Below are 27,070 nucleotides of genomic sequence, written 5' to 3'. Positions count from 1 at the left end.
AACCCTCTCTATACATATTATGACCTCATCTAAGTCTAATTACTTCTGCACCCTGTAAAGACCCTATTTCCAAATCTAGTCACATTCTGGGCCCCTGGGAGTTAGGACTTCAATGTGTCTTGTTGAGAGACAATATATGTTGTTGAGGGACATCTATGTATTTTGTTGAGCCCATAACACCTGGAAACATAATGGTGAGTGGTTGGGATCACAGCTGCCTGTGGCCACAGAATAAAGAGGGCAGTGTTGGAAGCCAACTGTGCTTTCATTAAACGGGTGAAGGTATGGGGAGCAAGGGCACAGATTTTCTATGAGCTAAAGGTAAACCCCAGCTGGGCTTGGTGGCTCATGCCTGGAATCCCAGCACTTTGGGAAGCCGAGGTGGGTGGATCACTTGAGGTCAGGAGTTTGAGACCAACCTGGCCAACATGGCAAAACCCTATCTCTACTAAAATTCAAAAATTAGCCAGGTGTGGTGGCACATGCCTGTAGTCCCAGCTACTTGGGAGGCTGAGGCAGGAGAATTGCTTGAACCCAGGAGGCAGAAGTTGCAGTCAGCCGAGATCACACCACTGCACTCCAGCCTGGGCAACAGAGTGAGACTCTGTTTCAAAACTAAAGAAACTAACTAACTAAATAAATAAAAATGTAAACCCCTTAGAAAATACAGTTGACCCTTGAATAACATGGAGGTTAGGGGCTCTGACCCCTGCCCAGTTGAAAATAAGCATGTAAGTTTCTTTTGTTAAAGAGTCTTGGCTGGACTTGGTGGCTCACGCCTGTAATCCCAGCACTTTGGGAGGCTGAGGCGGGTGTATCACAAGGTCAAGAGATCGAGACCATTTGGCCAACATGGTGAAACCCCGTCTTTACTAAAAATAAAAAAATTAGCTGAGAGTGGTGGTGCATGCCTATAATCCCAGCTACTCGGGAGGCTGAGACAGAGAATTGCTTGAACACGGGAGGTGGAGGTTGCGGTGAGCCGAGATTGCGCCATTGCACTCCAGCCTGGGCAACAAGAGCAAAACTCCATCGCAAAAAAAAAAAAAAAAAAAAAAAGTCTTGCTATGTTGCCCGGGCTGGTCTCGAATTCCTGGACTCAAGCGATCCTCCTGCAACAGGCTTCCGAGTAGTTGAGCGTGGTAGTCTAGCACCTGTACCATGCCACCACATCCAGCTACTTTTTTGACTTTTGATTCACTCAAAACTTTTACTAATAGCCTACTGTTGACCGGAAGCCTTACTGTTAACATAAACAGTTGATTAACACATATTGTAAATGTTATATGCATCATACATCACATTCTTAAAGTAAGCAAAAAAATGTTATTAAGAAAATCATGGCCAGGCGCAATGGCTCATGCCTGTAATCCCAGCACTTTGGGAGGCCGAGGTGGGTGGATTGCTTGAGGTCAGGAGTTCAAGACCAGCCTGACCAACATGGTGAAACCCCATCTCTACTAAAAATACAAAAATTAGCCGGGCATGGTAGCAGGTGCCTGTAATCCCAGCTACTCGGAGGCTGAGACAAAGAATCACTTGAACTGGGAGGTGGAGATTGCAGTGAGCCGAGATAGCACCACTGCACTCCAGCCTGGGAGACAGAGCGAGACTCTGTCTCAAAAAAAAATAAATAAAATAAATAAAATAAAATAAAATAATAAGGAAAAGAAATACATTGACACCACTGTATTTATCAATACTATAAGCTTACACCATCTGTTTACAAGAAAAACTGTCTGTCTGAAGTGGCAGGCAACTATTCAATATACAGTACATATCAAGCAACTCAACTTTTTCTTATAACATCATGACTTTCCTCTGCTTCTTGGGAGTACTTCCAGCATCACTAATGGCACTTTGTGTGGGTCCCATGGTGTTATTCAAGTTTTATGGTATTGCACTAAACACAAAAAAATGCATGAGAACTGTGAAATCACTTTACTGTGATATGTAATTTACTAGAGAGATAAGCTGCTCACACAGAGATGACTGGCATCACATGGCATTTTAAGTGGCTATTCACACCACTTGAGCTCACAGCAAGAGCAACGGAAGGTGGTTATGAAATTACTACAGCACTACGGTATTGCTACAGTTACTTTTCTACAGTTAGGATTTAATACTGCATCTTTTTTTTTTTTTTTTTTTGAGGTGGAGTTTTGCTCTTGTTGCCCAAGCTAGAGTGCAATGGCATGATCTCAGCTCACTGCAGTATCTGCCTCCCGTGTTCGAGAGAGTCTCCTGCCTCAGCCTCCTGAGTAGCTGGGATTATGGGTGCCAACCACCACGACTGGCTACTTTTTGTATTTTTAGTAGAGACTGGGTTTCAACATGTTGGCCAGGCTGGTCTTGAACTCCTGCCCTCAGGTGATCTACCCCCTCGGACTCCCAAAGTGCTGGGATTACAGGCATGAGCCACTGCGCCGGGCCTAATACTGCATCTTTATTCTCATTTACATTTCCCTTGACTGTGAATGACACCAAATACAGTCTGTAAGTGCTTGTGTAAGTTTTTATAAATTTTAACTTTTCCTAATAGGTTTGTGTACATTTTATGGTAGTAAATGATAAAGTAGACTAGTATCTACATATATTCTGTGCAGTCACAACATCCCTTTTTCTCTCTTTTTTTTTTTTTTTTGAGTCTCACTCTGTTGCCCAGGCTGGAGTGCAGTGACACAGTCTCAGCTCGCTGCAAACTCCACCTCCCAAGTTCAAGCAATTCTCCTACCTCAGCCTCCCAAGTAGCTGGGATGACAGGCGTGTACCACCACACCTGCCTAATTTTGTGTTTTTAGTAAAGAGAGGGTTTCACCATGTTAGTCAGACTGGTCTTGAACTCCTTACCTCAAATGATCCACCCGCCTCAGCCTCCCAAAGTGCTGGAATTACAGGCATGAGCCACCATGCACACTACCCTAATTTTTTCTTAATTTTTTTTATTTCTGGACTATATGATTGGTCTACAAATTTTTCCAAATTGTGGCAAATCTTCAAAAAAATTTCCAACATATTTATTGAAAAAAATCCACCTATTGTTGCGGGATCAGGAAGACCAGAGAGAGCCCTTGGGGTGTATACAGAAGGATATCTTTATTATTGAGTGCACTTAGACCCAGCAGATTTAACGTCCAAAGACTAGGCGCGGAACAAAGACAGTACTTGACTTTTTTACTTCATAAAAGGGGGTGGGCTAGCTTGAAGCAAGCTTACAGTGGCGTGAAAGCAGGGATACAGAGGCAGGATAAAGACAGTTAATTAAGTTGTAACAGGTGGCCGGGCGCAGTGGCTCAAGCCTGTAATCCCAGCACTTTGGGAGGCCAAGACGGGCGGATCACGAGGTCAGGAGATCAAGACCATCCTGGCTAACACGGTGAAACCCTGTCTCTACTAAAAAATACAAAAAACTAGCCGGGCGAGGTGGCGGCGCCTGTAGTCCCAGCTACTCGGGAGGCTGAGGCAGGAGAATGGCGTGAACCCGGGAGGCGGAGCTTGTAGTGAGCTGAGATCCGGCCACTGCACTCCAGCCTGGGCGACAGAGCGAGACTCTGTCTCAAAAAAAAAAAAAAAAAAAGTTGTAACAGATTCATAACTCAGGATTACAGATGACCGTTGCCAAGCAACCCAATGTCTGTTATCTAGATTTTGCCTAGGCATGGGCTTACCCTATAACCTTCATTATGGCGCCCAGGGGGCCACAACTCAGGCCTATTTAGAGGCTCATGACCTTCACTCTACTGCTTAGACAAAACAGAATTACTTTAAGTTATTATTTACAGAGAACAGGAATCTATAAGCTTATTCCATAAAACAAAGGAAAATTTGTTTTTCTTCTCCCTGTGTTGAGGGAGTGCTGGGAGAGTTTCCAGAGCACATTAGATAGTATTACTAAAACTTTTTCTGGGTCTGGGCTGTGCCTGTTGCTGCCTTTGGGAAAAGTCAGCCTAATCCAGGAAAGTTTATTTCTTTTTTTCGTTGATTTTATTTTTCTTTAATCTCCTGCCACACCATAAGTGGACCTGCACAGTTCAGATGAGCTGTTCAAGGGTCAGCTGTAGTCGTTTGGCACCTGCTTGAATAGGAGGATCTCAGGAGGGTTTCCGTCAAAAGATGATGCAATTTCCGTTGAAATAGGATGGAAGTGAATCTTACAAAAGCTGGGGAAGGCGGTGCTATGGTCTGATGTTCATGCCCCTCAAAATTCATATGTTAAATCCTAACCTCCAAGGTGACGGTATTACATGGTGGGTAGGCCTTTAAGAGGTGATCAGGTCATGGGGGCGGTGCCTTATAAACTAGGCCTGAGAGAGATACCCACCCCAGCCCCTTCCGCTACATGAAGACGCAGCAAGAAGGTGCCATCTATGAACCAGAAAGTTGTCTCCAAACATGGTATCTGCCTTGATTTTAGACTTCCCAGCCACCAGAACTATGAGAAATAAATTTTTCTGTTTATAAGCTACCCAGTCTATAGTATTTGTTGTTATTTTTGTTTTTTTGAGACGGAGTCTCCCTCTTGTCGCCCAGGCTGGAGTGCAATGGCACGATCTCGGCTCACTGCAACCTCCACTTCCGAGGTTCAAGCGATTCTCCTGCCTCAGCCTCCCGAGTAGTTGGGATTACAGGCACCCATCACTACATCCGATTGCTTTTTGTATTTTTAATTGAGATGGGGGGGGTTTCACCATGTTGGCCAGGCTGGTCTTGAACTCCTGATCTCAGGTGATCTGCCCATCTTGGCCTCCCAAAGTGCTGGGATTACAGGCGTGAGCTACGGCTCCTGGCTTCGGAATTGCATCTTAATCTCTGTGGCAGCTGCTATTTTGTTTTCTAAGTTCATGAGCACAGGTGGCTGCCTCTACCTTTGTCTTCCACTTAAGCAGGAACAATTTAGGAAGCAGACTCCACCCAATGCTGCAAATTGGCCCCATTATCAATGACCCCGACAGAATTTCAGGAGTGGCCGGCCACTCCAAACTGCACAAAGTACAGGTTGCTTATAATCCCCAGGAGAAAAGAAAATATCCAGCTTCTTCGCGGTGCAATCATGGCCATAGGAGGAAGGACTAGCAGGAAACAGAGCAAAGGAACAAAGTTCAAAGCCTGCCCTCTTTCCACGTGGAAGTTCTCTCCCTAATCTTAAAATCAAATATAAAGCTTAAATTGTAAATTGAGCAGCATTTCCCGCTCAGTACCCTTTCCATTTTCCCACAGGTAAGCTTTGCCTAAAGAAGAGGGTCAGGCCTGGCCGTGCGCAGTGGCTCACACCTGTAATTCCAGCACTTTGGGAGGCTGAAGCAGGCAGATCACGAGGTCAGGAGATCGAGACCATCCTGGCTAACTCAGTGAAAACCCGTCTCTACTAAATATACAAAAAAAAAAAAAACTAGCCGGATGTGGTGGCAGGCACCTGTAGTCCCAGCTACTCAGGTGCCTGAGGCAGGAGAATGGCATGAACCCAGGAAGCGGAGCTTGCCGTAAGCTGAGATTGCGCCACTGCACTCCAGCCTGTGTGACAGAGACAGACTCTGTCTCAAAAAAAAAAAAAAAAAAAAAAAGCGGGTCAGGCCTAACTTGGCTCACAAAAGACTATTTATGCAAAAGGAACATGAAGCAGCAATGGATAATCAGCACATGAGCACATTCCGGAATACGCTTGGAAGCCCATGGATGGGCACATGTGTCTAGAGGACCAATCACCCCGACAATGTAAAGAATGAGTTCTGACCGGGTGCAGGGGATCCCACCTCGAATTCCAGCACTTTGAAGGCAAAGGCGGGCGGATCACTTGAGCTTGGGAGTTTGAGACCAGCCCGGGCAACATGGCGGTGTGAGGGGCTGGGGGCATCTCTACAAAAATTTAAAAATTAGACACGGTGGTGGCAATGCACCTGTAGTCCCAGCTACTGGGGAGGTCGAGGTGGAGGATCACATGAGCCCAGGAGTTCGAAGCTGTGGTGAGCCATGATTATTGCACTCCTGCACTCCAGCCTGGGGGATAAAGCGAGAGCCCCATCTCAAAAAATAATAAAAAGAAACTAAGTAAAATAAAGAGTAAAAGTTCTTACTTACGGCTTAAAGTAGAGGCAGTTTGTATCAAGATAAAGTGTATGCTTACTGAAAAGAACTCACGCCCACCCTCCACCCACATACATTTTTTCTTGTCCTCTTCACTCCTGTATGAATAAAGCGTCTCCATTAGGTGATTAGGAAGCAGCTTGTGAAGGTTGGACAGCGTGTCAAACGTGTGACACAAAACTTCTGGCTGGGCATAGTTTTTCGGCTTCTTACACTTGTCAAGGAGTGAAAATTTCATCATGCTGGAGCTGCTGCTGGCTGTTCTCATGATACCGGTTGCATCACAGAGAAGAACAAACTGAGAACGTGAGGAGTGGAGGGATGTGCAATTGTTCTCCTGGCAAGCTTTCCTCCATCTCAAAGATGCTTTGAGATCTCTTACTGCCTGGCATTCCGAGAGTCACAATGGCCCAGGCATTGGTCCGGAACCCTGAGTGCTCATCCTACGTTTTCAAAGCAGACAAAACCAGCCCATCGAAAATATCCTGCCAAGCCATTCAGGGATTTTTGGCAGAAACTCCAGTCTTGTGTCTGGACATGGACCATTTCTGGGGAAAACTGAGAGCTTTGCTAAAAGGAAGAGGGGAAAGTGGGGGCGCGCATATCCGGTGATATTTTCCCATCTGGTACTTTGTAGAAGCCTTGCTCCCAGTATGTACCTAATTAAGGCTCCACAGACCTACCAGGCCCAAAGAGAGAGTGGTTACATCAGTGCAGTCCTCAGCATAACCGAGGAAAGAGCTTCATCGTCCAAAACTGAGCAAATGCCCAGATTAACACAGGTAAGAAGCCAAACTGCTTCTTATGTTCTTATCCAAACTAATACCAAGAAAACAAAGTAAACAAATGCTCAACTGGAGCTTTCCCGGTAAGAAGCCATTCTTCATTGTAGACCAAAACGCACAGAACAATAGAAGTATTAAATAATCTTAAATCACCACACCTGATAGCACAGCCCAGCGCAAGATAGAAGCGGCTAAGAACTACTATCAGATTTAGAACAAAAATGCAAATAATAGAGTTTGTTACAGCTACTTTTAGATTTCAGCATGCTTTACCAGGAGCCAGGTTCCCCGTAATTGTTCTACTCTTCATGAACCAGCTAGAGAAGCACATTGCAGGCTGGTGAGAAGCAGAGAAGGTGTGTGAGCCTAGCATGCTATGGCAAATCTGGGAGCTTGGACCAGCTTTTCACCAACCTTAAAAACATTTGGCCAAGACTATTAAAGCATCATTATTATACCATATGACACATTAGTGGCCAGAGCGGCAAATATAAAATTCCATTCATATATGCATACGTATAGATCTATAGATGTATTTTTTTTTTTTTTTTTGAGATGGAGTTTTGCTCTTGTTGCCCAGGCAGGAGTGTAATGGCGTGATCTCGGCTCACCGCAACCTCTGCCTCCCAGGTTCAAGCAATTCTCCTGTGTTGGCCTCCCGAGTAGCTGGGATTACAGGCATGCGCCACCACGCCCAGCTAATTTTGTATTTTTAGTAAAGATGGAGTTTCTCCATGTTGGTCAGGCTGGTCTTGAACTCCCGACCTCAGGTGAGCCGCCCACCTTGGCCTCCCAAAGTGCTGGGTTATAGGCCTGAGCCACCTCACCCGGCTTTCTTTTCTTTCTTTTTTCCCTTCCCCTCCCCTCTCCTCCCCCTTCCCTCCCTTCCCTTCCCTTTCTTTCTCTTTCTTTTTGAGACCGAATTTTGTTCTCTGTGGCCCATGCTGCAGTGCAGTGGTGTGGTCACAGCTCACTGTAGCCTCGACCTCCTGGGCTCAAGCAATCCTCCCACCTCAGCCTCACAAGTAGCTGAGTCTATAGGTGTGCACCACTACGCCCAGCTAATTTTTGTTACTTTTATTTTGTAGAGATAGGGTCTCTCTATGTTGCCCTGGCTGGTCTCAAACTCCTGACCTCAAGCAATCCTCTTGCCTCAGCCTCCCAGAGTGCTGTGATTACAGGCACAAGCCACTATGTCTGGCCTATTCCATCTCTTAACTTTCAACTTGCAAACTCAAAAAGTCGAACTTAAAAAAAAATACTTTAAATGCAAGTACATATTTAAAATATGTTATATAACTAACAAGAACCACTTGAATTCAATGTGATTCTCATAATTTTACAGGTGTTTTTGGTGGGGAGAAGTGGGGTAGAATATTCTGGCAGCTGGAAGACATATCCCCAGCTTCTTTCTTCCAAGCAAAGCTGAGTGCATTCCTCTAAACCTTCATTTATATAAATAGCAAACAACAAACCATGTTTTAAGTAATTCAACATGCCAAGGAAGTGATCTACTAAAATGTAATTCCTTACACTTCATGTAAATTGACTCATATGTTTTTAGTCAATGCTCTCAATGACTATTCCATTGCAACTGATGGAATGTTTATAGTTATCTGATGCATGCTGACCTTGGTTGAAATCTGAAGTAGGTCACAATTATTAAATTTTGTTTTTAAATAAACTATCAGATGGATATATATTTTTTACACACACACACATATATATATATATTTACAATGAATAACACTTCTAGGAATCAATCTCATTCATTTTCTCTAATTACGGTGTGATTAAAGAACACTGTTTAGGAGAGACGTGTCATGAATGACGCCTGGCAAATATTCTGCTGCTAATCAGCTGTGTGATCTTGATCTGCGCCAACCAGGCCTCAGCCCATGGTCCTAACATTCCTGGATGGAACAAATGCTTTCATTTTGTATTTTGTTTTGTATTCCTCTTACTTCCAATTCTATTATTCAGTGGCTAATATATTTACCTTTTCAAAACTGGACTTTTAACATATTATTCTTTTCTCCCAAGTCTTTTGTTGTTGTGATGAGAGCTGCTATGCCGGGCCAGCAGCCCACAGAGGTGCTAGCAGCGTGTTATTAACTAAATTGATCCCGCAGCGCAGCAGCTGCATGACTCTGGGTTGTTTTTCTAGTTAGGCTGATCTTTTATTCATGGCTTTCAGGTAAACGCCGTTCCTTTTTCTGTGCCTAAGAAGGTTGCTGTGTCTCCTGAACACCTTCTTCTTCCCCTCTGCCATGGTGGGTGTGACAAGGTCAGCTGGCTTCCAGAAGGCAAGGTGTTCAGTAATGTTCAAAGAGAGGAGATTATCTCCAAGTTTTTTAAGGAAAGCATTCTAAAGAAAGTGTTCCGTTCACAACAAATGAGGTGGGAGGGGTCTGACGACCAGAAAGGGACTTCAAGTTACACCTTTCCTGGCACCAGAAAGTAAGTTCTGACACTGAAACGTTAACCAAAATTTAAAGTGAATTTGTGATATAAGGCTAGGAAAATAGAGTTACAGAGTATAGGTATCTGAAAAATAGAAAGGCTTATGAAGCAATTCAAATTGCAGAAATCAAGTCTTAAATCAAAACAAAGGAGAAAATATATGATTGAGAATTTATTCAGAAGCACTAGCTGCAACATATGCAGATGTGAAATTCAGTGATTGATGTGTTTATTTTGCTTCCTTTTGGAAATATGTTCATATACATCACTATCATACGTTCTAGGAATAAATAGTTTTTAAACAATATTTCTTAAGTATTTGCAACAAAACACTGGCCTCCCAAATAGGACATCGCTATGGGAGCAGAGTGGTAAAGGTTAATTTTTAAAACTTCAAATTAGAAATATTTGCATAGATATTTCTTAAAAAGGAATTATACAAACACAAGAAGGTATATTTAAGATGAATGCTCATAGAATCGAGTTCTAAATCAGGATAAATTAGCCACTACTGAAAGACAAAGCAGTTGCTCAAAAAGCAAAAACAAAAAAAAGACTAGATTGCTAAACCGTATGCTAAATACAAATTGCTCATAATTGAAATGGAATGTTTCCCATTGACTTAGCATCTTATTTGAGAACAAAACTGCATATTATTAATTAGAAACTATTGTCCTAATGTTCAGAAAATGTTACATAATATATTGAACAAGATTCTGCTGTAGGCTGGGCACAGTGGCTCACAGCTGTAATCCTAGCACTTTGAGAGGCCGACACAGGTGGACCACCTGAGGTCAGGAGTTTGAGACCAGCCTGACCAATATGGTGAAATCCCATCTCTACCATAAATATAAAAAAATTAGCCAGGCGTGGTGGCATGCACCTGTAGTCCCAGCAACTTGGGAGGCTGAGACAGGAGAATTACTTGAACCCGGGAGGCGGAGGTTGCAGTGAGCTGAGATTGCGCCATTGCACTCCACCCTGGGCAACAGAGTGGGACTCTGTCTCAAAAAGGAAAAAAAAAAACTCTGCTGTACATGACCAGCCATGACCTTGGCATTTCTAAAGGGAACAGCAAAGGAAGATGAGGACAAATGCATGGGTAATATCAAAAGGTGAAAGATACTGAAGGAGGTAGACTGAAATCGAAGCCTTTTCCCTCCAGAATAATTAGAAACTAAGTAATGCTGCTACTGACATATCTTTGCATAATTCAGGACAATGAAAAGCAATGTTATCTCAAGGTGCTTTCCGAAGTAGGTACGTGGTAGTCAATGTCATCGCCTTTGTTACAGGAGAAGAAACTCAGGTGGGCAGCAAGCCGTGCTTACTGGACTACTAAGTGACTGACCCAAGGCTTGCCTTTGTCTCCTTAGCCCGCCTCGCTTGTAATTAATGCAAGACTTTGCTAAATGCCTGAGATAGAGAGCATCTGCCTCATCCTATTGTGTTTATGAAAGAATGGTTTCACTCAGGATCAGCTAAAGAGGTGCAGATTTAAAGTGAGGGAAGCTGAGGCTACCACTAAAATCTGAATCCTGGGAATGGCCATGAGATGGCTGGATGTGCAGGGGCCAACGGTTTGGCCCTCTGAAGATTTGCTGAAAAATCAACTTGCAAAAGGCAGAGTAACTGGGGAAAAGGCAGACAGATTTATTTAGCATGTGTTATACATGGGAGTGTACAGAATGAAAACTCAGAAATACAGGGAGAGTTTCCAGTTTTATGCTTAGGTTCAACAAAGTATGGACAGCTGTGTAAAAATACGATTGGACAAAAACGGTTTGATCTAATGCTAATAGCCTGAGCGGGGGAACCCAGCAAGGCCTGGCTCTCTAGATTCTTCTTGGCCTCTCTGAGCAGTGTTCCTTCCTTCTGGGTATGGGGCAGGGCACTCTCTGGAATGGGAGTCTTTTTGTTTGTTTGTTTGTTTGTTTTTTTGAGACGGAGTCCCGCTCTGTCGCCCAGGCTGGGGTGCAGTGGCCGGATCTCAGCTCACTGCAAGCTCCGCCTCCCAGGTTCACGCCATTCTCCTGCCTCAGCCTCCTGAGTAGCTGGGACTACAGGCGCCGCCACCACGCCCGGCTAGTTTTTTGTATTTTTTTAGTAGAGACGGGGTTTCACCGTGTTCGCCAGGATGGTCTCGATCTCCTGACCTCGTGATCCGCCCCTCTCGGCCTCCCAAAGTGCTGGGATTACAGGCTTGAGCCACCGCGCCCGGCCTGGAATGGGAGTCTTATGACCTACAGTCAAACAAGCTAGGTCAGATAATTTCCTTATGGCCAGTTTTTACACAAAAAGGCAAAGGGAAAATTAGAGTAATATTTTTAGGTTTCATGGCTGGCTTTGGGAAAAAAGCATTCTGATTTCTGTAACTTGCATTGGAAAAGAGGGATTCTAGTTTCTCAGGCTAGCCTCGGAGGGAGAGTAGGACTGAGAGACAGGAGGGCAGAAGGTCAGAGAAAAACTTTTGCTTCTGAGGCTATTTCCTAAGGCTTCATTTTGGGGAACTGTTTTCTGAGCCCCAACAGAAAGAAGGTGCATTTTCTTGGCCTTGGGATTGATGTTAAGCTGGGTCTGAGCTGCTGTAGAAAATGACCCACTGTCCAACCCCCTACACTGGGCCAGAGCCAGACCACACCCAAGGGTTTGGAGAGGGCACCATTTCCAAGTTGTTGCTTTCATATTTCACACCACCACGGCCGTGCACATTTAGCAATGAGGGAAGGGCCAGCCATGATTTTGATGCTGATGTCAAAGCATTTGAAAGTCTCCAGAGAAAGGAAGACCAGTTGAGTGGGGGTGATAATATGAAAGGAATGTTTTTAAGAGTAAGTTCTGTTAAGGAAAAGAATCTTAGAGGATGCATTTATGGATGACAAATCTCAGAAGGACTCTAAGGAATCAGGAATCAGTTTGAGTTCTGAAATAACAGAAAAAAGGCATGAACAGAAACATAAAGCAAGGAAGATGGGAAATGTGTAAGCCAGATATGTGGAATTCACACACACGCACACATAATTTCTGTCTCAAGAACAGGGAACATTTCCCAGCTAGATATATTTGTAGAAAGCAATAGCTGGAAATGCATGAACCCCAATATTTACCCCTATTCGCAATTTTTCTAGTAATTGTAAATTGGGAAACATTACATGATACATCTAAGGCTCAGGTTACTCAATTATAAAATAGGAATAACTAGGCTGGGCTCAGTGGCTCATGCCTGTAATCCCAGCATTTTGGGAGGCTGAGCCTGGCAGACCACCTGAGGTCAGGAGTTCGAGACCAGCCTGGCCAACATGGCGAAACCCCTCTCTACTAAAAATACAAAAAATTAGCCGGGCATGGTGGCAGGTGCCTGTAATCCCAACTACTAGGGAACTAGGGAGGCTGAGGCAGGAGAATTGCTTGAACCTGGGAGGCAGAGGTTGCCATGAGCCGAGATCACATATTACACTCCAGCCTGGGTGACAGAGCAAGACTCTGTCTTAAAAAAAAAAAAAAGAAAGAAAGAAAATAAAATAGGAATAACTAGTGGTACTTGCTTCATTGGATTATTAGGCATATACATTGGTTAATCCATATAAAATATTCAGCACTATGCCTGGCATATAGTCACCACACCATACATTTCAGAGAATACTATTTTTGCAATAATTAAATCAATTCAAACATTTATTGAGTGCCTTACCTACTACATGCCAGGCACTCTGTTAGATAGAATATGGGCAGATATCACCTTCAAGATGTTGAAAAGAAAGTGATTGAGATATTGTAAATGGATAATTATAATGTAACTAAGGGACTGTAAATAAATCATTATAATATAACCAAGTAGGGATCTTGGAGGAGATAGCAACTTACTTTTGTTTTCTTTTTCTTTTTCTTTTTTCTGTATGTTTTCTAGCAATTTACTCTTCCTGAACAATTAGGAAAAACGACTTGTGAGTTTGAACCGTATGACTAGAATTTAGCCAGCTTAAAAAAAAAAGGAGATAAAAAGGAGGTACTATTACAGGAAGAGTAACAACGATATATGCCCTGGAGGAGAGGGTTTAGGAAAATTGTAAAATGTCCGATGTGCTTGACATGAAGTGGGCGCTGGGAAGATGATGAGCAGATACCTAAAGGATGGCTGCAGAATTTGGGTTTCCTTCTTCAGGCATTAGGAGGCAGTTGAGCAGGTCTGTATTTTAGAGCAGCAGTATGGAAAACAGCCGAAGGAAGAGAGGGCCTAGAAGGGAAACCTCCAAGGAGCCTGCAAGGAATGAGGCCTGCGCAAATCTTGTCCATTCACTTACATCGATTGTGTTTCTATGACTGTGCTTCTATGTGCCCAGCACAGTTTTAAAGGGTTGGGGATGCAGAAATGAACTAGACAGGCAAGGCCCCTGCCCACATGGAGTCTGATATTCTATGGGGGAGAGACAGGCAATACAAAAACAAACAAGTAAACAGCAACATTCTGAGGAGTACAAAGAAGAAACGAAAAACAGGGTGTCATGAAGTAGAGTAAGGCAGGCGGTAGGTGGGAAGGGTTTCTTTAAAGGGAAGGTCTTTCTGAGGAGAAAATGGAAATGCAGAGGAAAGAGTCAGGAGTCAGGGATCAAAGAACCTGAGAAACCCTTGAAATTGTGTTCAACATGTGGTATATAAGCGCATGTTTATGGGGAGATTCTCAAAGGGGCATGGCCATGATCTCATCCCCCCATATGATATTTAGTAATCATTTGCTGTACTTACATATAGAATTAATTTTGTTTTAAATTTTTCTCTATATCAAAAGGTGGGGGAGATAGCTATGTAGATATATCTAACTAGATATACAGATATTCTTCCCCCGCCCCTCCACTTATTTCATGGAGCTGTAATAAGAGATACGCACTTAGGGGTACAAAATTGGGCTCTGTGATTTAAATGCATCCTCTACATGAAAAAAGGAAAAAATCATCTTTTGTTCTTCCTATTGAAAGGCCGACGAGGGACCTGAAACTGACCGGATGGGCTTGGTGTCAACAAGGATGCCTCTTCCATGTTAATTAATATATTGTAGAAGCATAGATATAACCTTTATATTTTAGCGTAGTCTGGAGGGCTACGTACGGGCGGTGCTCCTGGCTTGTTGTGAGCAGGCGGTGGGAGTTGAGGCGGGCGGGCCAGGCCCCGGGTCCCAGAGGCCTACTGGCCATCTTGCAGAGAGTTCAGCCTGGAAAGGCCCAGGGAAGGGCCTGGAGGCCTCCGGAAAGGCCCGGGGAGGGTCAAGGAGGCCCGAGGAGGCCCAGGAAGGCCCCAGAAGGTCCAGGACGCCGAGGGGAAAGTCAGAGAAGGCCCGAGAAGGCCCGGGAGGCTCAGGCTTTCCCGCGAGGCCTGGGGCGGCCTCTCCAGGCCAGGATGGCCGAGTGGGCTGCGCAGCCCCAGAGGGGGCCGTGCGGGGCGCAGGGACAGGGCCGGAGGCTGGTTGTCCTCCCCTGGCGGCGGCGTGCGTCCCGCGGGCTCGGCAGCCGGGTGACCCCCGAGAGGCTCTGAGCCTGGGCGGCCGCCGGCGACCCCGCGGCTCGCGAATACCGGTGGACCTGGTGGAACGCGAGGCCTCCCGGGGCGCCCCCGCTCTCTGGTAGTTGCCGGGAGACCCGGCCGGTGGGGAAGCCCGCGGAGCCGCAGCCCCGGCCCCGGCGCCGGCAGGTCTCTCTGGGCCCCGCCTGGGCCCTGGGCCCGACTCCCACCCCTGCGCCAGCCCGCGGGCTTCGCAGTCCCTACACCGCCGACCCGGCTGCGCTCGAGGCCGCCCGCCGCCCTCTCTGTCCCCCGCTGCAGGAAGGCCGAGGCAGAGGGGGCGCCCTCCAAGCCGTCAGCCACGCACGCGGAGGCGCTGGGGCCTCGGGGCGGCGCACCACGAGAGAGCGCCGGGGAGGACACTGGGGCCTTCGGCGAGGTGGGGTAAGAGCCCCGGCACCGGGGAATCCCGCAGTCCCCTCCTGCTACCCCTGGAACTGGGCTCCCCACCCAGTCCGGCCACAGCTCAGGAGGAAAAGGCGATTCCTCTTCCCGGGGGCCTCGCAGCTCCCTGAGACACGCGCCTTCACGCACTCCAGCCCCTAAAGCTCCTGTCCCCCAGCTCGCAGTACCCAAGGCGTCCTTTGTCCCCAGGGCCGTCCCTCAGGTGCGGTGGCCTTTTCCAGGAACTGGATGCCCTCCTCCTTGACACACCCCCAGTGGCCCCAGGCAGCGCCACCTGCTCAGCCACGCCTTCCTCCTGCATTCAAACCCAGTGTCTGGCATGCACACACCCGGTGGACCAATACCGGCGTTGGCTGAAAACCTCCCTAAACTAAATCTCCCATTTCTTCCTACACTTTTCAGTAGGGGACAATCAATTGTAAACGATTAGCAGATAGACCGATTAGTGCGGTGGCTTTAATTTGTGATTCTTGGCCAGGCGCAGTGGTTCACGCCTGTAATCCCAGCACTTTGGGAGGCTGAGGCGGGTGTATCACGAGGTCAGGAGTTCAAGACCAGCCTGGCCAACATGGTCGCTTGAACCCGGGAGGCAGAGGTTGCAGTGAGCCGAGATCGCGCCACTGCACTCCAGCCTGGGCAACAAAGCGAGACTGTCTCAAAAAAAAAAAAAGTTATTCTTTCCAGATAGCCATACCTTAATGCAGTGACTGTTTTGCTTGTTACCTTAGAGTTCTCTAATTCCTTTACTTTAAACGGCAGTGGGTTAAAACGTTTTAGGTACCTTGACTCATTGGTGTGGAAAATATAGTTTGGTCCTGGGGGCGATTTGGTGTCTCCGAAATATGCTCGAGGTGCTTGCCTGGCCTAGTTGTAAGGGTTCAATCCTGCTTTCAAACGGAGCAATTGTTTTGAATGATTAAAAGGAGACTTTGTGCCCCTGTTTTCTAAGTTCTGGATAATTCACCATGGTTTGTTCCAATTTGTATTTCATCTTCTTAGCTGGTATTTGCTTTCTCACCTCTGATCCGGATTTCCTCATCTTGTTCTGAGATCTGCTAGTTTGCTGTTGTCTGTGCTCCTTTTGAGTCAGGCTTGCCCCTTGTTTTTGGTTGGTTTGGTACTGTCACCCTCACCCTGCTCATCTAGCCCCTCTCTTCTGCTGTCTAAGCATTCTCTTACCTCCTTTAGATGGGAAATCAAAACTCACACTTCTTCTTTTTTATAAATGTTGACCCTTACTCATACATGTGCCTGTCCCACAATCTGTATAGGATTTTAAGGAAACAGAGCAGCAGCTACAACAAAATGGGGAGAAGAAATGAGACCTGTGGTAACAGCCTACGTGTGTCAAACATCTCTCAGGAGGTATGGCAGGCGCTGTTGAACTTGAGTGTTTGGGCAGCGGCTCCTGTTGCTAAGACAACTCCCTTGGCGTTTTCTTGCAGTGATGTCCTTGCTGCTTTTGCATCGTGGGCAGTTTATCCTGTGTTTTCCTTTTGGCACGTTTGGAACGGCAAATGGAAATTTTCTATTTCTTTTAACAAAGGAAAAATTAGCCAGCTCTTCTCCAAATGCCAAACATTTCAAGTTGCAATTTGGCTTCATTAAAGGTGCTACCTTGTTATCCACCAGGCAGTGCTCACTTCCTTTGTTTTCACACACACGCCCTTTGTGAAAAATATTGGTAAGGCAGGTGGGATATCACAAAGCATAATCAAGTCCCAACTCTTAAGAAATCTGCACACTGTCAGACTTCATGTTTAGTTAATGAGCCTTCTTTACCAGTTGATCAATTTGGTTATGTTAATTTTTTTTGTTGTTTTTGGTTTTTTTTGTTTGTTTTGGAGACAAGGCAGTCTTCCTCTGTCTCCCAGGCTGCAGTGCTGTGTCAGGATCTCGGCTCACTGCAGCCTCCATCTCCCAGGTTCAAGCGATTCTCCTGCCTCGGCCTCCCGAGTAGCTGGGACTACACGCATGTGCCACCTCGCCGGCTAGTTTTTGTATTTTCAGTAGACACATGTTGGCCAGGCTGGTCTGGAACTCCTGACCTCAAGTGATCCACCCGCCTTGGCTGTCCAAAGTGCTGGGATTACAGGTGTGAGCTACCCGTGCCTGGCCTGGTTACATTCATTTTATTTTATAATTGCAACAACACAGTTTCATCAACTGAGGATGTTTCTTTCACATGTTCATTTCATACAAGAGTACCAGGATTTATATAGCTGAAAAAAGCTTAAAAATCCACCAGATATCGTAAAAAGGTTTGAAGGGGCACATCTCACACATGAACGTAAAAACCCAGTCATCATGCTGTGAACTACAAAAGGATCTTTTAAATACAAATAACTGGGCCTCACCCTCATTCTTTTTTTTTCCTTTTTTGGAGACGGAGTCTCACCCTGTCACCCAGGCTGGAGTGCAGTGGCACTATCGCAGCTCACTGCAACTTCTGCCTCTCAGGTTCAAGCGATTCTCCCCTCAGCCCCCCGAGTAGCTGGGATTACAGGCGCCCGCCACCACACCCAGCTAATTTTTGTATTTTTAGTAGAGATGGGTTTCACCAAGTTGGCCAGGCTGGTCTAGAACTCCTGACTTGAGGTGATCTGCCCGCCTCGGCCTCCCAAAATGCTGGGATTACGGGCTTGAGCCACCGCGCCCGGCCCTCACCGTCATTCTTTAAAATCAGGATTTTTTTTTCTCAACAATTATTTTTAAAAACCTCCCCAGGTGATGATTCTCATGTAGAGATTAGCCCTTGTACATATCATGCCAGAGAGCAGAGTATTAGTTGTATTATATTTTTCATAAATCTGTAGATAAAGATAATCTGCAGCCTCCCTTCCAATGTTCAACTACCCTTCCCATCAGGAGATACCTCTTTGTGGATAAATTAAATCCTCATGCTGTTTTGAAGCTTATTTCTCTCTGTTCCTCCTTAATGAAGAGATTGTATCTAATAATACCTAACATTTCATTTGCTTAGAGTTTCATTTACAATGCTTTTTTGAGACAGAAAACAATTGGGTTTATTCCTAAAAAGTTACTTTCTTATAAACGAATCACCTCTTCACTTTCTGTTTTCCAGAATAAATTGTTACAGTCTTGTACACAGCTGCCACATTTTCCTCCGTAGTGCTCTGCACCTTGTCTGGAACATAAATACTCTGTTATTAGTACATTTCCCTTTTGATTTTTGGCTTTCTTTTGAATATTTCGTAAGTGTTTCTCCACATCTGGAAGCTAGAATGAGTAGTGGGCTGGTTAGTGTTGAATATAATGTGAGGGTTACAGACTTCCTGTGGTTGATGGAAAGATTTTCATATGCTTTCATTTTTTAAATTTTATTTATTTGTTTATTTATTTATTTATTTTGAGACGGTCTCACTCTATGGCCCAGGCTGGAGGGCAGTGGTGTGATTGCAGCTTACCGCAACCTCCACCTCCTGGGTTCAAGCGATTCTCCTGCCTCAGCCTCCCAAATAGCTGGGATTACAGGTGTGTGCCACCACACCCGGCTGATTTTTGTATTTTTATTGGAGACAGGGTTTCACCATGTTGGCCAGGCTGGTCTCGAACTCCAGACCTCAGGTGATCCTGACCTGCCCCGGCCTCCCAAAGTGCTGGGATTACAGGCATGAGCCACCAGACCCAGCTTTTTATAGGCTTTTAGATCTGATACTCAGATATAGAAAGTTTGATTAATGCACAATTGTGTTCCAGAGACACACTGAACAGGACATTTTATTCCATTTTAAAAATCAATTTTGAAAACCTGTGTGTTATTATTTTTAACAAAATGTGAATGAAACCACAAATTATTGTAAAAGCCTTTCTAATTCCTCAACAATAGGTGTTATCAAGCTGATAAGGGCTTGGTTAAGAGAAAATTGCTTTCTCCTCAAAGATGCTGAGAAGTTCTTTATAATGAGGGGTGAGAGTCACGAAGCTTTGTGCCTTTTGTCATACTTTACCCAAAGAACGTGTGACATGATTGAGGTTTTTATGTTTTCTTAATGTTAAGTTTATCCTAAACCAAATATTGTTTTAGAACTTATCTCACTGGAATTTGGATTCAGAAGTGCCTGTTCCTGGAAACAAAAGCCTCCCAGCTGGAAGGGATAGAGCAGCAGGTGGTAAGAAATCGCAGATGTGTATACTTACACTGAAAGAATCACTCATATCAAAAGGGGGTTTGTTTTGAATATAATCAGTTGTATGTAACTATTAATTGTCATTTTTTATACACATTTCAGGCAAAATTAACAAGGTAAGGATAAATGTTTGGTTTTAAAGTATTCATAAAACATACTATTTTAAAATTATAAGTATGTTCTTTAAAAAAAATTTCCTTCCTGAAAGTTAAACTTTAAATTTCATTTCTGTAGAGTTCTTCACACAAGTCAAAGTCAAATATTTTACAGAGTTTCACATTGGTTATTACATTAATATTTTGTCATATTAAGTATTTTTCAGTATAACAATACTATAAATGAAAATTGAGTATCGTCTTTTTTAGTTATTGTCAAAAAGGAAGTACTCCTGTCCTTTAAAATGTCTTGAAGCAGGCTGGGTGCAGTGGCTCACGTCTGTAATCCCAGCACTTTGGGAGGCTGAGGCAAGTGGATCATTTGAGGTCAGGAGTTTGAGACCAGCCTGGGCAATATGGTGAAACCCCATCTCTACCAAAAAAAAAAAATAGCCGGGCATGGTGGCACATGCGTGTAGTCCCAGCTACTGGAGAGGCTGAGCTCAGCAGGAGGATCGCTTGAGCCCAGGAAATGGAGGTTTCAGTGAGCCAAGATTGTGCCCCTGTACTCCAGCCTGGGTGACAGAAGGAGACCCTGTCTCAGCAACAAAAACAAAAAGTCTTGAAGTAGTTGAAATGACCAATATCTTGTTCTGAAGTAGTGGAAAATTAATCTTTTTGTTTATCCTTTTTGATCAGAACATAAAACATTTAACTGCAAAATAAAGACAATCTTAATGATATTCAAGTCTTATTAACAGTTTAGTTGGTATTTGTAATAAATAGGTTATACTAATTTTTGCTGAAATCAGTAAAAACAAAAGATTTCTTTATATATCAACAAAGTATCATTCAATTTTACCATGTATTCCTTGATTAGAACAAGAGCTGTACATTGTTAGAACAAGAATAGGGAACAGAGATATATTATGTTTAAAAGTCTTCTGCTGCCTTATAGAACTATTTGGAAATTCCAGTGGAGCAGCCGATGCCAGAACCTAATTTGTCGGCACATACTCAAAAAAGTACACAGGTGGGATTTGATTCATCATACCCTTAAAATATTACATTTTAAAAATATATGCAGCTACTAAACGATTTCCCATTATTTTTCTGTCATCAGAATAGTAACCAAGGGATCTTTCAATTATGGAATTGTGCTCTTAATGAAGGAAGTACCATAGAGAAGAGGTAAGCGAATAGTTATTTTGTAACACCCTAAATTACTGAAATAAATTTAAAATACACATGAGATAACTACTTGGAATACAAGGACCGTGAACCACCAGAAGAAAATAGTATTCTGTGGGAATAGTGGGCAATGATAGAAATCCACCCTAAAACAGGAAGTGGCTGCAAATACCACGAGACAATTAGAATAGGTGGGAATCAAGAGTTTTACTATGTTCTGACAATGAAGATTTCAGATGGATAAAGTATGGGCTTCCCATTGAAAGCAAAAGGAACTGTAATAGGAAAGTAGTATTGCATTCCAGGGACTATGTTAATTCCTTGTATGTAGTAGTTCATGTAACTCACAGCTGACCATGTAAGGAAGGCAGTTATCATCATCCCTGTTTTACAGTTGAGGATGCTTGAGGCATGGTGACAAGTAACTTGCTCAGAGTCGCACAATATTAATGAAAGGTGGAACCAGGATATGAAAGTAACGTGGCTCAGGCTCACAGACATTACAGTATATCGCTTCTGAGACCTTACCTGAGGTTTTTTTTTCTTTTTTTTGAGATGGAGTTTCACTCTTGTTGCCCAGGCTGGAATGCAAAGGCACGATCTCGGCTCATTGCAACCTCTGCCTCCTGGGTTCAAGCGATTCTCCTGCCTCAGCCTCCTGAGTAACTGGGATTTCAGGCATGGGCCACCATGCCCAGCTAATTTTGTATTTTTAGTAGAGACGGGGTTTCTCCATGTAGTCAGGCTGGTCTCAAACTCCTGACCTCAGGTGATCCACCCACCTTGGCCTCCCAAAGTTCTGGGATTACAGGTGTGAGCCACCACACCAGGCTGCTTTTTTATTTATTATTATTACACTTTTTTAAGTTCTGGGATACATGTGCAGAACTTGCAGGTTTGTTACATAGGTATGGTGGTTTGCTGCACCCAACCTTACCTGAGTTTTAATTTTTTTTCTTTTTTTTTAGACAAAGTTTCGCTCTTGTTGCCCAGGCTGGACACAATCTCAGCTCACTGCAACCTCCGCCTTCCAGGTTCAAGCAATTCTCTGCCTCAGCCTCCCTTGTAGCTAGGATTACAGGTGCCCACCACCACGCCTGGCTAATTTTTGTATTTTTAGTAGAGACGGGGGTTTACCACTTTGGCCAGGCTGGTCTTGAACTCCTGACCTCGTGATTCACCCACCTCGGCCTCCCAAAGTGCTGGGATTACAGGCATGAGCCACCGTGCCCGGCTCCTGACTTTTAATTCTTATTTTTTGATTCTTAAACTTTGCCTTGCATTAGGACTAGCTAGACGGCTTCTTAGAGAGCCAGGTTACTAGTATTTGGAAACGAACGCTTCCTGAGGACTGCTCTGTGGAACTTCACACAGTGTCTTCGCTCGTGGTCCTGAGTTTCAGGGCTCTTTTGTGTAGTTTAGCAGGAGAGTGGTTCACTTGATATCAGCCACGTCCTAGTCAGAGGATTTTACCTCTGTGAGGCCTGGGGTGAAGTTCACTTTATGTTAAAATTCAATGGGGAAATCAAGTTCCATGGCAGTTGTGGTGACTGATGACCTAAAGCAATGTTGGTGCTGATGGGGATAAAAAAGGCTATTTTTATGAGGAAAAACCTCAGCTGGGAAAAAGTATTTCAAGATAAGCGGTCAAACGAAGTGAATTGAATTTTGTCACAGTAGCAGAGGAGTGAACAAATGGAGGCAGTAGAATGCAGTGGTTAGGACCAGGGGCATGGGAGTCCACCACATGGAGTCACTTCCAGCTCTCCCACTTCCTAGATGTGTGACCTTAGCCACTCTACACCCCCGCTTCCTTATCTGTTCAAGGTGGAAAATAAAAGTGCCTATCCCATGAGGTCGTGAGGACTGAACAGAACAATGTGTTTGACGGGCATTTGCTATTAATATTGGATAGGTTTAATAATGTTGCAGAAATGGAGGTTTGGTATCAATGAAAGATTTTTCTCCTCAATATACCATCAACAAGTAAAAAGAATAAAAGTAATATCTTAGTGTTTAACATTTTGCACAGCACATTCATATAAATTTTCTTGCTTCTCAGACTACCTCCAAGGTAGGTATTATCATTTCCATTTTGCTCACTCACTGGTAGCAAAGGGGTTCAAACCTAGGCCCTCCCCTTCCGGATTTCACACTCTTCATACTACATGTACGTGTCTATTAACACTTGTAGATTTAAAGTGATTTTCCTGTGGTTTTTCAAAGGCAAGGCAGTATACCTAGTATTCAGCTAAATGAGTATTTTTTCTTTTTCTTTTTCTTTTTTTTTGCAACAGGGCCTCATTCTGTCACCCAGGCTGGGGTGTAGTGGTGCAGGCGTGGTTTACTGCAGCCTCCACCTCTGAGGCTGAAGCGGTCTTCCCAGCTCAGCCTCTGGAGGAGCAGGGACTACAGGCGCATGCCTCCATGCCCAGCTCATTTTTTGTAGAGATGAATTTTGCCGTGTTGCTCAGGCTGGTCTCAGAATCCCAGGTGCAAGCAATCTGCCTGCCTTGGCCTCCCAAAGTGTTGGGATTACAGGTGTGAGCTACTGCGCCTGGCCTTGAAAGTATTTTTCAAAATTTTTCCAGATTATTTTGTTATCTTTAATGTCAACTGGCTTAAAAAGAAGCAAGAGGATATCAAGCCTATATGTCAACTAATGCATCAAATCTTTCAATCTCAGTATTTCTAGTTATCTTTAAAAAATAAAAACTAACTAGAAACTCAGTATTCTATGGCTTTTTTGTAGTTTTCATTTTACCGTAATACCTAGAATTACTCCTAAAATAGAAGAGCATCATTACATGAAAATTACTAGGGACTATATGTGGGATAATTTTTGATAGACATTGTTCGCTTCCTTTTTTGTTACAGTAATTTTTAAAAACCACAGTGGCTAACATAGAAGGCTTTTTAAAGTAACATAATTATATTCTTTGAGTTTCCTTTTATCTAATTCTGGATCAATAAACATTTCATTTTAATTTCAGTTTGAGTTAGATATCCTCATTTTCAAACCTAAGAATCGCATGTACACTATCGGCAAACATATAGTTATCCACCTTTAACCTATTGTCTATCCACAGCCACAGTTAGCCATTTTAGGTATCATAATCTAGTCACCTGTGCTTGCACAAAGGGATGCCTAGTTAATATTTTAATCTATATTTTAAAAAATTTATGTAGTTGTATATTAGAGCATTTTTGGAAACTAACATATTTCTGTTACAGGTAGCTAGATCCACATATGCCATTGGGAGCTACACATTAACCAGCCTTTGATAAAGGGTACTTAACCTTATCATTTTCATAGCATTTTAATTCTAGTCAATAAACCATTCATTGAATTATTTTTTAAAGGGAATTCAAAAAATCTTCAGTGGAAACTGGCTTTAATGTAACCAGTAATCCTATCAGGGTCTTCACTCTGAGCCACCCATTCACAAGCACTTCAGCTGATGAGCAGGTTGGTCCTTACCCTGGACTGCCGGTGCCACTAGGTCTCTGCTGGCCCCATGCTGATGGAGACTTTTTCAAGAACAGAAATGAGATTCAATTTAGTTCATGTTCAACTATAGAAAACAACGATGGTGAAACGTTACCTGCTCCAAATTGGAATTTGAAACACGGAAGCAGCAGTGTGGAAGAAAATTTAACAGATGAAAGTGACTTATCAGAAAATGAGAAAGCAAATGATACTTTACTTAGCTCTTTTAAAAAGGTGGACCTGAACTTGAAGCCAGAAACAATAAAAAATGTTGAGGAACCTTTCACCGAGGAGCCAAATGAAGTATTTCCATATCCTGATTTTCTCCCTCCTGCTTTCAGTACTCTAGACTTGCACAATTTAGCCCTCTCCAAATCTGACAATTGGAAAGCGACAGTGGAACCTGCAGAAAGCTCTATTGAACACTTGATAACTCGTTTACTGGAACTAGAACGATTACAACATATGACTATTCAAAGAGAGAGGCCAAGACTACCAGCGACTTTCTGTACTCCAGCGGTTACTGAACGACCCTCTTCCTCCAAAGCTACACCAAAAGCGAGACAGCTAAAACTTTGTGACTCTTTGAGTCTTCAGATACCTTGTGTAGATAAAAGTCAAGAAAGAAGTAAAAACAACTCTGGTTCTTGCAAACTTGAGCAAAATGCTTTAAAATGGAATTGGAGCAATGCTGGCAAATATAAATGGAATACTAGACCACCGCCTCTAAAAAGTTCTTCCACCACAAAACAACTGACTGAAACTTATAAGAATTCCAAAAGTTGTATTTTAAATCCATGCCCAGAACTTTCATCCAAGCCTACTACTGGCCAAACAACTCAATCACTGCTTAAAATGGTCTCCACAAGATGTCTGCCATCGAGGTCTCTAATGCCAGTTTCACCTATACCTCTGTCTTTTCCCGAAAATCAGAAGGAAGAAATTAAGGCGCCGAAGAGAAACTTTGGGACCAAAAAGAAACTTTACCGACAAAATACAGTGTTGAATAGACCGTTCTCTATTCAGAAGCTAAACTGTTTGTCACCTTCCCTTATTGCTAAGGATAAGTGCTGCTCACCCATTGAACAAAAATAACTCTTTTCTTTCACACATCTCAGTGTGAACAGATCTATTCTAAGAAGCCCAACTAAGATATGGTTAATTATTCCAAGACACAGGTACTGTTAACAATCCCCCCAAATCACCAAACGGTTGCTTGATGTGATATGGAGTGGAACTTGTGAAAAGCACTGCTGAGATGTCTATATATAAACCCACAGGCTTCTATACTGACATATTTGACAATCTTTTGCATGTTGTGTTTCAAATAAATGGTTCACTTAGTAGACTATTCTATTCAAAAGGCTGTTGTTTTTTCAGTGATTGTTTTCCAGCATCATTCCATCAATAAATGGTATAATTGACTTATTGCAGCTGTAGTTCTTGTTATGTAGTCATGAGTTGATTTTTTAAAAGGTCTTTCCCACTCGTATCATTTTTTTTTTTTTTCCTGTGCCCTCATCTCCACAGATCTATCATTTTGACCTATCCTTTGGGCATTTACTTAGCCCTTAAAAGCTAAAGAAGTTGTTGTTCTATTAATGTACAAGATCCTCTAGATCCCCCAGCTCCTCCCAAATCCTTAGAAATTTTCTATGTCCCCGGCCTTTCTTTGCCATATACATGAAAGATTGTTCTCTTTGGGGCCCAACTACAGGTTTAGGCATGAAATAACCCTCTTCCACTCAGACCCAGTATTTTTTAAATGTTGAAGAAAAAAATGGGTAAGATCACTGTCCACAGAGCAGCCAAAATGTCATGTTACTAGAATTTTTTCCAGGCTCTGCACTGCTGGAAGTCTTAAGGCTGGTTAGTTGAAATTCATTCAGCCAACACATAACTCATTAACTAGTGAAAAAGGAAAACTACATGACTGACAAACTTACTGCCCCTAAGAATCAAGGAAACAAAATAGAGTCCTAGCTTCTATTGCAGGCCCTCTGAAACACAGTCTTTGGAAGTGGGACCCATGGACACACACTATAAACAAACATTCTAGGTGATTTTAATGCAGGTGGTTCTTGGATCATACTTTGAAAGATGTGATGAAAGGATTGATGTAACATACATAAATCAGGGGTTCAGATATTTGGGGATATACTGTGTTTGGGTTTTAAGTGGATGGTTGGTGAATTAAAATTAATTTTTCTAAAACTTTAAAAAATACACGATTAAAACTTCAACCATTACCCAAAGGTACCAAATGAAAAGTAAAAGGCATCTGGGCATGGCGGCTCACACCTGTAAACCCAGCACTTTGGGAGGCTGAGGTGGGTGGATCATGGGGTCAGGAGTTCAAGACCAGCCTGGCCAAGATGGTGAAACCCTGTCTCTACTAAAAATACAAAAATTAGCCAGGCGTGGTGGCAGGTACCTGTAATCCCAGCTACTCAGGAGGCTGAGACAGAATTGCTTGAACCTGGGAGGTGGAGGTTGCAGTGAGCTGACATCGCTCACAGCCACCGCCTGGGCGACAGAACAAGACTCCGTCTAAGAAAAAAAAAAAAAAAAGGCAAAAAAAAAAGGCCTCTCCCCCCATAACCCCACATACAAAGACAGCCACTAAATCTTTGGGTATCATCCCTCCAAATGAGATGGAATATTTGAGTTAGGGATGAATGACTTAGTGGATAATTCAAATAAATGCTGAAGAGAACAACTGTAGCTTTTCCAGCTTTAGTAGCTTAAGGCTCAAAGTTTTCTTAGAGGCAGGGGTCACAGAGAGCATGCTTAGTTTTTAGTTTAATTTCAAAGAATTTTCTAGAATCAAATAGCACAGCAATAGAAAACAAACAA

At 43.5% G+C, this 27,070-nt stretch overlaps 2 protein-coding genes and 1 pseudogene across 17 annotated transcripts in view; 1 reads left to right on the top strand and 2 right to left on the bottom strand.

The window, feature by feature from the left end:
- Positions 1–6,470, bottom strand: part of C6H6orf201 (chromosome 6 C6orf201 homolog) — a 50,869-nt gene extending 44,399 nt beyond the window's left edge. For all 3 annotated transcript variants that reach the window (XR_645643.3, XM_017957536.3, XM_003896988.3), the window contains exon 1: positions 6,157–6,470. Coding sequence is in view for 2 of the 3 variants with exons in the window: in XM_017957536.3 (XP_017813025.1) it covers positions 6,157–6,349 (193 nt within the window). In the remaining variant the exon portion in view is untranslated. The remainder of the gene's footprint in view (positions 1–6,156) is intronic.
- A 96-nt stretch (positions 6,471–6,566) lies between these two features.
- On the top strand, positions 6,567–25,638 carry FAM217A (family with sequence similarity 217 member A). 14 transcript variants are annotated; one of them, XM_009204380.3, is made up of 7 exons: positions 6,811–6,863; positions 16,559–16,652; positions 19,336–19,420; positions 19,541–19,554; positions 20,492–20,566; positions 20,657–20,724; positions 24,088–25,638. In XM_009204380.3, exons 2-7 carry the CDS (start codon positions 16,593–16,595, stop codon positions 25,307–25,309), a joined length of 1,524 nt encoding a protein of 507 aa, XP_009202644.1. In that variant the 5' UTR covers positions 6,811–6,863; positions 16,559–16,592; the 3' UTR covers positions 25,310–25,638. The 14 variants fall into 14 exon arrangements, with proteins under 14 accessions (XP_009202641.1, XP_031522739.1, XP_009202644.1 ...); XM_031666875.1 differs by lacking the exon at positions 6,811–6,863 and adding an exon at positions 9,309–9,326; XM_009204378.3 differs by lacking the exon at positions 6,811–6,863 and adding an exon at positions 15,185–15,266.
- LOC116275611 lies at positions 17,526–17,616 on the bottom strand (annotated as a pseudogene).
- Positions 25,639–27,070: the final 1,432 nt, after the last annotated feature.

The sequence above is a fragment of the Papio anubis genome, chromosome 6, assembly GCF_008728515.1.
Source record: "Papio anubis isolate 15944 chromosome 6, Panubis1.0, whole genome shotgun sequence".
In the NCBI taxonomy this organism is placed as follows: Eukaryota; Metazoa; Chordata; class Mammalia; order Primates; family Cercopithecidae; genus Papio; species Papio anubis.
Note: the sequence above shows the minus strand (reverse complement) of the source record. Positions and strands in the feature narration are given on the sequence as shown.

Excerpts from the sequence above, each read along its gene's own strand:
- FAM217A (XM_009204377.4), top strand. The coding sequence starts at position 6,735 with ATGTACCTAATTAAGGCTCCACAGACCTACCAGGCCCAAAGAGAGAGT. Across the intron at positions 20,567-20,656 it reads ATACTCAAAAAAGTACACAG|AATAGTAACCAAGGGATCTT; the intron begins GTGGGATTTGAT and ends TTCTGTCATCAG. Across the intron at positions 20,725-24,087 it reads GGAAGTACCATAGAGAAGAG|GGAATTCAAAAAATCTTCAG; the intron begins GTAAGCGAATAG and ends TATTTTTTAAAG.